The sequence below is a fragment of the Nematolebias whitei genome, chromosome 19 (assembly GCF_014905685.2).
Source record: "Nematolebias whitei isolate Nwh7 chromosome 19, NemWhi1, whole genome shotgun sequence".
NCBI classification, from domain to species: Eukaryota; Metazoa; Chordata; class Actinopteri; order Cyprinodontiformes; family Rivulidae; genus Nematolebias; species Nematolebias whitei.
In genome coordinates, this window is record NC_056516.1 from 15,632,386 (window position 1) to 15,645,046 (window position 12,661).

General features: G+C 43.9%; 1 protein-coding gene across 1 annotated transcript in view; it reads right to left on the minus strand.

The window, feature by feature from the left end:
- Positions 1-1,908: 1,908 nt before the first annotated feature.
- txlna (taxilin alpha) overlaps positions 1,909-12,661 on the minus strand; it is an 11,607-nt gene continuing 854 nt past the window's right edge. Inside the window, exons 3-11 of the mRNA XM_037693327.1 lie at positions 10,076-10,315; positions 9,802-9,893; positions 5,847-6,017; positions 5,562-5,756; positions 5,371-5,490; positions 3,706-3,780; positions 3,536-3,628; positions 3,364-3,459; positions 1,909-2,422 (exon numbers count right to left, since the gene is read on the minus strand). Coding sequence (XP_037549255.1) covers positions 2,120-2,422; positions 3,364-3,459; positions 3,536-3,628; positions 3,706-3,780; positions 5,371-5,490; positions 5,562-5,756; positions 5,847-6,017; positions 9,802-9,893; positions 10,076-10,315 — 1,385 coding nt within the window. The 3' untranslated portion in view covers positions 1,909-2,119. The remainder of the gene's footprint in view (positions 2,423-3,363; positions 3,460-3,535; positions 3,629-3,705; positions 3,781-5,370; positions 5,491-5,561; positions 5,757-5,846; positions 6,018-9,801; positions 9,894-10,075; positions 10,316-12,661) is intronic.

The window sequence follows — 12,661 nt, forward strand, 5'->3', positions numbered from 1 at the left end:
GTGCATTGCAGTAATCTAGCCGTGTGGTCACAAATGCATGGATTGCTGTTTCAAAATGCTGTCTGGGAAGAATTGGTTTTACTTTAGCCAGCTGCCTCAAATGAAAAAAGCCTGACTTTACAACTGTTTTAATTTGAGACTCCATCCTAAGACCAGCATCCATCTTGACCCCTAAATTTGTAACAACTGGCCTGACATACTGAGCCAAAGAGCAATCAACAGGCAGAGAGTCTTCATTCGAGCTGCCAAAAATCACTACCTCTGTCTTGTCTTCATTTAATTTCAAGAAATTTTGGGCCATCCATGCCTTCAAATCCTCCAAACATAGAAACAGAGACCGAAGAGAAGTGGAATCTGCTTTCTTTAAAGGTAAATAAATCTGCGTGTCATCAGCATAACAATGAAAAGCAATCCCGTATTTCCTAAAAACAGAGCCAAGAGGAAGGAGATACAATAAGAACAAAAGAGGACCCAAGACTGAGCCCTGCGGAACACCACATGATAGAGGAGCAGAGGATGATCTATTGCCATCAAGACAGACACAAAAAGTGCGTTTTGTCAAATAAGACTTAAACCAGTCTAGAGCTGTTTGACCAAGGCCCACATATTGTTCCAGACGAGCAATTAAAATCGTGTGATCAACTGTGTCAAAAGCAGCTGATAAATCCAACAACACCAAAACAACACAATCACCAGAATCAGTTGCCCAAAATATATCGTTAAAAACTTTTAAGAGAGCTGACTCTGTGCTATGAAGTGATCTAAAATTTAGTGAAATACTCAAACCAGATTTGAGCTGTAGAGCTCTAAAGTTTTGTTGTTCCCCCACTTGTTTTTCTAAACCCTATTTTTAAGTAGACTAGTTTTTGCAAATATCATCTGCTGTATAATTTTTTCAGATTTCTGGTTTCAAGCAGGCTTTCATGTATTCTCGTTTCTCCAAAGCTGCAGCAGCAAATCCAACATCTGGGCTGGAAAACAAAAAAACAACACGTGAACGTTTAGACATCAACAGTCCGACTCAGATCTGGCCTTCTCAGAACTTACAACTAAAATATCCAACACTGAAACATAAATCTACAAGCAGCCAACAGATCCACCAAACTGATTTTATTTAGCAAGAAACAAAAACATACAAGGCCACAAAACAGAAATAGAAAAAAAAAAAGCAGGTGGGAAACATCTTTGGTTCCTTCTTATGGTCCTTAAAAAGTTAAAAGGGAAGAAATCAGATCCACCATCTCTGCTTCAGGCGTCACTTCAGCGATGCTACGTCACCTGGCTCAGCCACAGGTTGTACCATCAAACAACAATAAAAGCAGCTCAACAAACGTTTTGGCCCCCGGCTGTGAGAAATGTTCAGCTTTTATACGTGTGCACGACAGTGCACGTGAGGAATGTAGTTTCAGCCAAGTGCTCGTCGGTCGACTACAACAAAATAAACCAGATATTGCATAGAGGTGCTTTAACATTCGGACGGCGAGGAAACGATTCGAAATGGATAAACTACAGACGACCCACTCGTACCAGTTAACCCAGTTTAAAGCGGTTGTCGTTACAAATGCGCGTTCGACTAAACTGGTCATTTGATGACTTGGGAGTAAATCTACTTTTAATTCACTGAAATGATTAAATTTTTCCAATAATTAAAACAAACAAGCCAAACATTAAAGTAGCAAAAACTCATTTCAGGCGTTTCCTGGAGCCTCCAAAGGTTTAAATCAACAATTACACTAATTACATGAAACATGGCGACGCTAAAGAAAATTACAGTTAAAACTGAAACTTTAACGTGGTAAAAGTGGATTTTTTAGAAAGAACCCGTTCCAACGCTGCAAATGACCAAAGACGATCACAGAAACGATAAATGAGCGTGATGACTCCTCGTGCAGCTCAGAAGCAACAAGTCGGTGCAACGACGTGACGAGAAGCAAAACGACTATTTGACTTTGCAGGAAACAAAAGTGTAAACGATGGAGCTGGTTCTAATCCATGTGGAGTCACAGTTCACGAGAACATAGAAAGGTGTGTGTTTCATTCAGTGCTTCAGAGGAGCAGCGGTTTGTAGGCTGGTGGTTTGAGTCCGGGGTGTGTGTGTGTGTGTGTGAGCAGGTCTCTTTCACTCCGGCGCAGGAACAGGCCGAGGGTCTGCCTCCTCCTGCAGGGTGTCTGCCTGCGGCTCACTCTGGCACGGCTGGCAGCAGGCGGGGCCGGGCTCCGGCAGAGAGTCTGAAGGAGGCGGGGAGGGGGAGTCGGTTCCTGGGTCAGAGGTCGGGGCTTCAGCGGTGCCGCTGGTTTGCCCTCCGAGGCTCTGAACCTTTTTCTTCAGCTCGTTTCGATCGACCTTCAGCGCCCGCCGCAGCTTCTCGAGCCGCTGGACTTTACCCTGCAGCGCCTCGAAGTCTCGATCGCGCACAGCTTTCTGTGGAAACCAAAGGATGACAGGGTCGTGACACAAACACCAGAACCGAGCCAACTGGACTCTCCGGTTCAGTGGGAAACATTCCTGCTCGCACTGACAGGGAGGTCCATCCAGCTGCAGCGTTTCGTTCTCAGCAACAAGCACGTCGGTCATGAAAGACTCCCGAGGAAAGTAGAAACCTGACCCGTGTCTCGTCTGAAACAGGTGATGGTGACCTCTGAACTGCTGTTGCCATGACGACAAGGACATTAGCATGCAGAGTGTTGGTCCCTGCTACCCAGACTTCAACAGGTATAAGCATCAACTGCATCTCTACGTTGGCTCAGCATGATGGGGGTGAGGTGGAGGTGGGGGGGGTGATACAGCACTGGCTAACCTTTTCACGTTACATACGAAATGTTTCTGTACCCACGTAGCTTCAAACTGACCGGGATCTAGAAAAGTATTTGTGCAGCCAAAAACTACAAATACACGAGAACATTATAAAGAGAGAAAACTTCAGCTGACACAGTTTCTGTGTCCTAACGAGACGTCGTCCAGTCAGACCACTTCACGCTTTCAGGTTATTCTCTGATTAAAGGGACAGTCTGGTCATTTTTCACCTTATGCGCTGTGACATCCATTAACGGACATGAAGAAAAAGGAAGTATTTCTCCAAGGCTACTCAGACTAGTCTCTTTGAGGCAAACAGAACAAGTTTTACTCACAACAGCTGGGACAGAATACTACATTAGTGTGTACAAGTACACATCACCGTGCAGCTTGTTTGTGACTCAGCTGAACGACGGTGTGTTTCCTCACAGATGTTGGTGTCTGAGGAAAGCATCGCTGGTTAAACTGTGTTGGCCGTCTCATGAATGGAACCAGTTTAAAAAGCCACACTGATGAACTTTCATCTCCTCGGGGTTAAAACCTGAGTGAAGAGTCAACAAGGTGTTCACCTCCTCAGCCATCTCCAGCAGAGCTTTGTTGCTGCTCTCCCACCTCATGCGATACATGGCCGTCTCCTTCTCCAGCTTCTTGATCTTCTTGGTCATCTGCGAGCGCAGAGGAAACACTCCTGTTAGAGGCGGCACCGCCAGCAGAAACATGGCCGCCCTGCAGTCACCTCACCTTCTCCATCTCCTGTTTAAAGGTGGTGAAGACCTCGTTGCTCTTGGACAGCGTGCTCTGAAACTCCTCGAACTTCTCCGTGTACAGCGACAGCTGGAAAAGGAGCACAGCAGAGGTCAGGCGCAGCTCTGCAGCAGCAGCAGCGTGTCGAGGCTTCGAACGGAGTGAACCTGCTGCTTCAGGTGAACCTCCTGCTGCGTCATGAGCTCGCACATCCTCTGAGACTCCACGGCTTCTTTCAGCAGCTGCAGGGAAACACAAGCTGCAATCAACTCACTCCTTTGAGGAACAGTTTGAAACATTCTGTGGTGGCTAAACTGTGGCGGCCATTAGGCCAGTCACCATAACAAATTTTACTGGGCGATTAATTGTCTCAGAAATTATTGCGATAAACGATAATATTGTTTGACATTTGAAAATAATCAGTAATTGTCAAATGTAAGAAGAAATGTTGGTTAAAATTTGTGTGTAGTACCTTTTTTGACCACTGGATGGCAGTATTAGATTGTCTGAACTAAAAGATGGATAGTGAGGGAGTGAGCAGCGTGTCTCTAAGAAAACTGGGAGGGAGGCCTCTTGACGTGACATGGGCTGTCTCCATGGTTACCAAGTCCGCTTATTATAAGCAACTTTGGGCTAGTTTTTTTCTAAAGTCGCTTGTAAATCTTGTGAGTCAGTTTTGAACGTGAAGTTGTTTATTTGGGCTCGACTTTCTTTCCGAGTGAAACTAATTGATTATCTCCAGTTCCGAATAATTAAGCAAAAGACGAGTGGTAGTAGGTAGTTTGTCCCTTCCACGCCCCCGTTTCCCGTTTATCACTCCCGCCCAAGTTATCGAGGCGACAAGCGCACACAGACATATACAAACACGTCTGTGGGTGCACACCCCAAACACTCATACTGTGGCCGACCACTAGGGGGCTCCACACACACACAGATGTCAGGATGTTTTGTTTCTAAAAAAATATGTAGAAAAAAATTACATATGCAAAATGTATTTTTTTTTTATCAGAGCTTAAAAGTATGTTATTCAAAGTGTTTAGCATCATTTTGCTGTTGTTTATGTGTAATGCCATAATAAAAGTATGTTTATACTGTTTAAAAACAGCCTGTTTTTCACAATGTGGTGGGTTGCCAGATGGGCTTGTTTTCATAGTTAGTTGCTTGTTTCCGTCACGAGATCTGGCAACATGGGCTGTCTCTCCTTCCAGTTTTTCGGTTCTCAAAATGGTGGACACCCTGTGTGGTTTGAGATCTTTAGCATAGCATTTGTCACACAAAGCTTTTAATAAAAAAATTAATCAATTAATTTAAAAAAATCAGTAAACAAGTTCTCAGCTTCATTTTGCAGAGAAAAACGTTTTATACGAAGACACGGGTTTCAACCGTGAATTTTGGAGCTTGAACAAGAAAAGAGTTTTTTTCCTGAAGTCGGCCTGTTAGCTTAGCTTCTCAGATTAGCTGCTTTTAACGATCCAAAAACGTGATTTTAGACGGTTAAAACAGATTTTAAAGAGAAAAGAGAAAGGGAGGGGAAGAGAACTGGAGTTGAGCCTTTTGTCGTCCAGTGTCTTCAGAAAGAGACACAAAGAAATGATAAAAGCCAATAAATGAAAATGAGGTTGATCATTTTCATTCATCATGCGATTAATTGATTTAATGTTTATTGCGACAGGCCTAGCGGCCATCTTGAATACGGTTGACTCCATCATTACTGTGGAACCTGTGGTTCAGATTTACACATCTGACACACGTCGTGCTCTCCTGTCTGTGTGGAGCTCCAGGACAAAGCCTGTCCACGAGGAGGTCTTTGAAGGCGTTCTGGGAGAACTCACAAAGTCTTTTTCTCTGTCGTGGCGCTCCTCGGACTCCTTCAGCAGCTCCTGCGCCTGGTGCAGCTTGGCGTCCACCAGCTGCTGCTGCAGGTCTTTGTGCTTCACCACTTTGTCTATGTGCTGCCCAGAGACACACAGATCAACATCTAGCAGTGAAGCACGGAACAGCAGAGGTGGGAGGAGAACCTCACCTCCTCCCGCAGCTTGTACTGCTCGTACAGCTTCTTGAGCTTCTCGCCCAGCTCTGCGTTCTCCTGCCGGAGGCTGGCGTTCCTTCGGTTGTGCTGCTCCATCTGAGCCTGGATGTCGTTCAGCGTCGACTGGAAGTGAGATGTCACCTCTTTCCTTTTCTCCTCCTCCAGACGGGTTCTCTGCACTCCTTCCTCCTGCAGAGACGAGAACCATCGACAGGAACATTCAGTGGTGAAGTCTCCAGCAGCTGAAGGCCTCGGGGAGGAGTCAGGATGCCGTGGTACCTTCAGGGTCCGGTTGTGTCTCTGCAGCTCCCTGCACAGACTCTCCAGCTTGCTGCGGGCCAGGATGGCCTTGCTGTGTTCGTTCCTCAGGTTGTCCTTCTCCTGGACCAGCTGGGCCTGCTTCTTCTGCAGCACCTTCATCTGCTTCTGGGTGTTACGGTGCTCCTCCACCTGAGCAGAGAAAAACATTTAGCTCTCTGAAAAAGCCCCGTCCTTTAAAAAAAAAAAAAAACATCACTGCTGATGATTGAAGGTGGAAACTTATTAAAGCCCAGCGGACCGTCATGCTCCTGAAAGCATTCAAATGATGCAAAATGTCATTTAACTATTGTTTCCTCTTTGAATGTCGAGCTACAGAAACTCTGGACGGATAAAACTGATGCAAGAAGTTTTGTTTACATCATTTTAGCTTCAAGACATTTGAAGAAATCTGAAGTCCTAAAATGAGATAAATACAAAATTCATCACACACTGCACTCTCAACATTTATTAAATCAGACAAAGATATGCCCAAACTGCAAAAAATATACATATTTATTGAAAACCACTTGTAATTCTATAGTTTGCGGGACAATAGTTTCTCTCAGACTCAACCTGCTGTGAAGACGCGACTTTTTCCACTTCTTCATGTTGTTTCCAGTATAAAATGCACAGTGTTTTAAAGTAACGAACTATAAAGAGCTTCAAAGTTGAGCTTTGAGGAAGATCTGATTTATTCAACTAGGGATGCACGATGTTATTGGCATGGTATCGGTCGATATTAGTGATAAAGTTAAATATCGGACGTCGGCCATTCCATCAAAATAACTCACCGATATAAAAAGGTGCAGTTTTTGTACGACAACCCAGTGACAAGGAAGCCTGCAGCGCCAGCACAACGTGATGACGTCACGATAGATTTGTGAAAATTGACAAATTTGCTCTGTTCGAGTGTTGTCATTGTGTTAGAGAGAGTAAATATCATGAACACATTTGACATTAAACATAATCAAGTTGAAGTGTTGAATCATTTTCAGACCCTTGTAGTCATCTGCATTTGGCATCAGGTCAAATTGACAAAGGCCATGCAGAATAATGAAGTATTTTAATTCTACAGCAGAGAAAACTATGTAGTCTCTGTAAGTAGGTCTAGGAAAAAGAATATTGGTACTGGTTAGGAATGTGTGATATAAACGGTACACGGTAGAAACGATAGAGATCTGTCTTCTACCGGCTAACCACAGTAACGCTGTGTATGATGTAAAATCAGAGTTGTCAGTTTAATCGTTCCTTTTTTGTTTTTGTTGAAAACTGTGCATAAGTGGTGTTCAAGTCATTTTGTCGAGAGCTAAGTAGCAAAGCTACAAGCTAACTACGGCCGGCTTACCGTACTCGTATTCGGACGCATGCGCAAAACGCTGTTCCGTCGAAAGTTTTTTTTTGTCGAAAGTTCGTTTGTCAGCTTTAGAGAGTTTATTTGTGCTAAAAAAAGAAAGAAAGTGGGTTAAACCTGCTCTTTGATCTGTGAAAAGAACGCTGTGTTGTGTGATTTTACTGCGAGACCCACTGGTCAAAGCCACAGAGGAAACTGGTCGCCATTTTGTGTCAGCTCTCCTTAAAGTGGAAGGAGACGCCCACTGGAGGGTGAAGTGTTTCAGCGTGCACTTGCTGCTCTGCTGCTGTTCATTTGTTAAATGAGAATACTGGAAACTGTTAAGAGTTAACAACATATTCTTTTGTTTAAAACATACGGTTAAAACTACATTTGATATCTTTTGCACTACAAGAAAGAAGCCCAACACTTGATTTGTTTCTTATTTAAAAACTTTCTGGAACTAGTAGTGGATTTTTCTTGATTGAGATTTTTTTGTGGTATAGCAGTTTTCAAAATAAATGATGGCAAAAGGACACCCTATGCTCGTTTTATTCCATTCCTTACATACATACATATATCAGGGTATATGCAGGAATAATGAAGTTAATTTCAATACCTTTTCAAGACCTTCCAAAATAAATTCAAGACCTTATCGTCACTTTGTTTTATTAAGCAACAAATCTTTGATTTACAAAACTGCTGTTGTTTTCAATTAAATCCGTGAATCTCAAACCTACAACAGAACTGAGATACAGTGGATAGAAAAAAATTCAAAAGAAGAAACTGAACCACGACTAGGTTTAAGAAAATATAGCTTAGGTTACAACAAGACTCGTAGTTATTTTAAAGTAACTTGGTTGAACAATGGCGAATAAGAAATAAACACAGTAATCATTACATGTGCCTCAGTGCAGTTGCTTTGCATTCCAGCAACTCTTCAGTTTGCACCAGCTCACTGAGTTTTTCTTTACGTCTCCTTCTCAAGACATTGGACTTGGTGATCAGTTGGGCCATTAAAGAACCTGACTTTCCCTCTGCCTGCTCTGCCAACTGATCTGCATCTTTTTGCAGAGAATCGCACACCTCTTGTAGAAGTTTTCTCTTTTTTTTCAGCTCTTCTAACTCAGCTCCAGCTGCTTTCCTCTTAAGGCTCTGTGTGGAAGTTTCTTTCTTCTTTCGTTGCTGTTCCAGGTAAATCCTGTACTTTGACCTTGCAGAGGCAACAGAAGCCAGCAGCTCCTTGGTCAGAGGTACCTGCAGAACACCCCCACAGACACTGACCTTGTCGCAGATCAACCTCAGAGCCTCCATCGTCTCTTCGTGTATGTTGCAGGTTTCGACCTGCTTGTTAACTGAGAATCCACGCTCCACTGTGGCCTTCTTTTTAGTTGACTGGTTCAGAGACTCGTCAAACATCAACACAAATGGGCCAGCTTTGTTAATACTGTCAACGAGCTCCTGCTTAAAAAAATGTGCAAGCCCGAATCGCAAGATGTAACCCGTTTTGTCCTTGCCACAAGTGAATGTTCTGGCTATATCCGAATCTGGAAACATTGATTTAAAAATGTCCGATATGCCTTCGTTGGAATTTAGAGAATGGTGATTCACCGCAGTGTGGAGACACCAGATCACCTCTGCACGCAGTGTTGGTGTGCTGCCCATGGTCACCATGATGTCGGCAGACGGAGAGGCAGAAGACAGTGTCAAGGGAGCTTTGGTTGGTTCAGGCACACGGTTAGCTGGAAGCGCTGTCGCTGGTGGAGCACAGAAACTGCTGATAGACATCTGCGTTTTGCGGCTAGCTGCACTTTTGTGGCTAGTTCCAGTCATATGGGACTTCAAGGCGTTTATGCCCATCGAGGCTACGCTCATCTTTTTTTTACAAAATGTACAATAAGCCTCGCGGTTATTCTCGGCGACAGGCCTCAGCCATTCTTGAAAATCAGGCATCTCCAACCAGGAGTCCGAAAACTTGCATTTACCCATTGTTCTCACGGTCTCGCGGCAACTTACTCGAACACACAGACTCAAAGCAGCCGCGCATGCGCACAAGATAGGCCTAGCCGTTAAGGCTGTTGTAACCTGACACTCTAAATTTGTGCGAAGCAGTTTCCGAATCCTCCGCAGTGAGGAAAACAAATATTAGTCATACATACTTTTTGCTGTCAAATTATTTAAAGCTAGAATAACAGCAAAAAAAATAATACCTCATCAAATCGCTTTCAACACTTTTTAATACTTTTCAAGACCCTTAATTTTCCCAAATTTGATTTATCAACTTTTAATAACTTTCAAGACCCCGCGGACACTCTGTATATACATATTATATATTGTGATATATAATGCTATCACCACCCATCACAATACATATCGTGATATGAATTTTATAACATATCACACATCTCTAGTATCGGCTATCAGCCAAATAACTTTTAACATATCGGATATCTGTCAAAAATCCAATATCGTGCATCCCCAGATCAGACCAAAGCTAAAATATAAGTTATTGATGTTGGATGGATATATTTAACTTTTCAGCTCAGGCGAGGACCAGAACCATAGTTTGGGTTGAGAACAAGTGGCTCTGCAGGAGCTGCTCACCAGGTCGGCGTACTTCTTGCAGAGACCGGCGAGCTTCTCCTCCGGAGTGCTCAAAGTGTTGAGGGTCTGCATGAGCAGGGTGATCTCTTTCCCTGAAGAACCAGCAGAAGTGAACAAAAACACAAACCAACGGGTTCTGTTAGAAACAACCCAGTTAAGATGAATAACCAAACTCTACCACTGTAATAGTCTTGGTGTCTAACCTGCTCACGTGATCTGATTATCAGTCACGTGTGGTTCTGACCAGATTACTGAACGTTTGAGCCGTCCTTACCCAGACCCTTCACCTTCTTCTTCTCCTGAGTCTTCTTCTCTGCTCCACCGTCACCGCTGGCGGCCTTTCCTTCCTCCTGCTTGTCGTCTTCCTTCTCGCTCGTCAGTCCGTTGAGCGCCGGGCTGTGAGGCTGGCCGTTGACCTCGGAGATGGTTTCCCGGCAGTAGGTGCTGAGGATGTCCTCGAGCTGCCGGCTCAGCTCCTCGGCCACGTCACACTGCAGCGGAGCGGCGTCTGCAGCTGGGAGACGAAGAGCTCAACCCTCAAACACGACAACCGCCGTTAAACTCGTGTTTTCAGTGTTTGATCGTTATATTTCACTACTTTTACCTTTAGAAAACAATAAATAGGAGGTTAATTAAAATTCAAACGGTCTGAATTTAGCCAACGTCTTTTACTGAGAGGCTAACGTGAGTTTAAAGGAAGAGCTGGGCCATCTGCTGACGTGGATGTTAGAGTCAAAGTTAGAAACATCTCACTTGTAGTTTCTTCAACAGACTTCGATTGAAGAAACAAGAGTTTATAACCGCAGGATTCACACGGAGAGTTCAAACGCAGCTGAGCCCAAAATAAACTGTTGTCTAAAACTGCTTTAATCTAAAAGATGTCACTGCAAGCATCAGTTTCAAACGATCTGCTATTTTGTTTGAAATATCTGCTGGAAATGATCCTTGGCTGCACCAAACGAGCTACACGTCCCTGCAGCTGATGCTATCTGTGCTGAAACAAGCAGCAAACGTCCATGTAGATAAGAGCGCGGACAGCAGCCTGAAGGTTTGTGATTTACAACAACATCCACAGTGCATGTGTTTTAGGACAGCAACAATTGCTTCATCAGTCCTGGCGGATGAAAACAGGCAAGATGTCATTTGTTAGTAACTTCTAAACAAAACCCACTTCTATAAAGGACAAACTTGTCCTTTAATTATCTCGTGTTTTCAGAGTTCACTTGGTCCACAGCTACATCACTTGATGAGCTTCAACCATCTGTTAAAACAATACGTCAATAATAACATTCATGTTTCCTCGACCCTGTTGGTGACAAAAAGAGTGGCAGCAAAGGTCAACGTTTACAAGAGTAGTGAGACCAGCTGTGTTGTATGGTCTGGAGACAGAGACAAGGACAAAAAGACAAGAGACAGAACTGGAAGTGGCAGAAATAAAGATGTTGAGGTTCTCCTTAGGAGTGACAAGGACGGATAAGATTAGGAATGAGATCATCAGAGGTACAGCACAGGTGGAACAACTGGGAGATAAAGTTAGAGAGGACATGCTGAGATGGTTTGGACATGTCCAGAGGAGGGACAGTGGGTATACTGGTAGAAGGATGTTAGAAATGCAGCTGCCAGAAATAAAATACAAAGAGGAGATACATGGATGTGGTTAGAGAGGACATGGAGTGAGATGAAGGAGTCGCTGTGCAGACCCCTGAAGAAGGAAAAGCCAAAAGAACGAGGAGTAGCTCCTGGAACCTTGTTTAAAGAAATGAACAAAGAAAATAACTGTGATATTTATAGGCCCTGCTGTCATCATGTTGGACATTAAATCTTTAACATCACAACGCACAAAGTGCACGTCTGAAAGAAAAGAGCTGAAAAAGACGTGCATGCCTGGGCTCAGCTCTGTTCCACTGACCGACCTCACGCTGGCGTCACTGAATTATAAACATTTTTGCTTCATTTTCTTTCTCATCAATCAAGACCGCCTTATAATCTAGTGGGGGGGGGGGGGTGCTACTGTTTCCATTTGATGGTTGCCATTTTATTTTAATTTGTAATAAATAAATACATTTGTATGCCTCTCTTATGACTGTCTATTGTTGTCTTCACACTTTAGCCGTATTTGCAGGGGATTAGTTTGACCCAAGGACCAGAGGAATCTCCCCAACGTCTGCTTTCTATGTGGCGCATTCGCACGGGATAACTAAAGCCTGAGATTTAGCTGAAATTTACGGACATCTTCCGGAGATGATGTTAACACGCTGCGTTGTCACGAGCGGGCCGGTCCAGAATAATGTGCGGGCCGGTCTCAGACTTTGATGTGGTTTTACGAATCAGCACTAAAGAAAACTAAAGAATGCACAATATAAAATTGTGTTAATCTACTTGAGGAGGAGGCGGGTCTGACCGGCCGGTTTAAGAGGTAATAAAAAGCCACGTTAAACTCAGATGGACAGCTGTCACCAGCTGTGCACGAGAGCGTCTGCTGACCCGCCGGTTGAAATGGACTGGAGACCTGTCCAGGGTGTCCCCCACCTCTCGCACAGTGATGGCTGGATAAAGGCACTAGTGACCCCCGCTACCCAAAAAGGAAGAAGTGGGTAAATATATGGATGGACAGAGGGGTCAGTTGATCACGCGTGTGTCTCCGCACCTCCTGTCAACTGCGGTGAAGGAAGTAAAGCCGAAGCGAAAAAGAAAAATACATAAAAAATAAAAAATAGCCAAAGCGAGCAGCGCGTTCATTTAAAACAGCCTTGTTCTATATTTTTCCCAAATGATTTTGCTTAAACAAAAACAAAAAGCACCTCATTACGTATCGGGTCCTGCTCATTTCTGTCCAAGTCACAGAGGTGCCCATTTACAT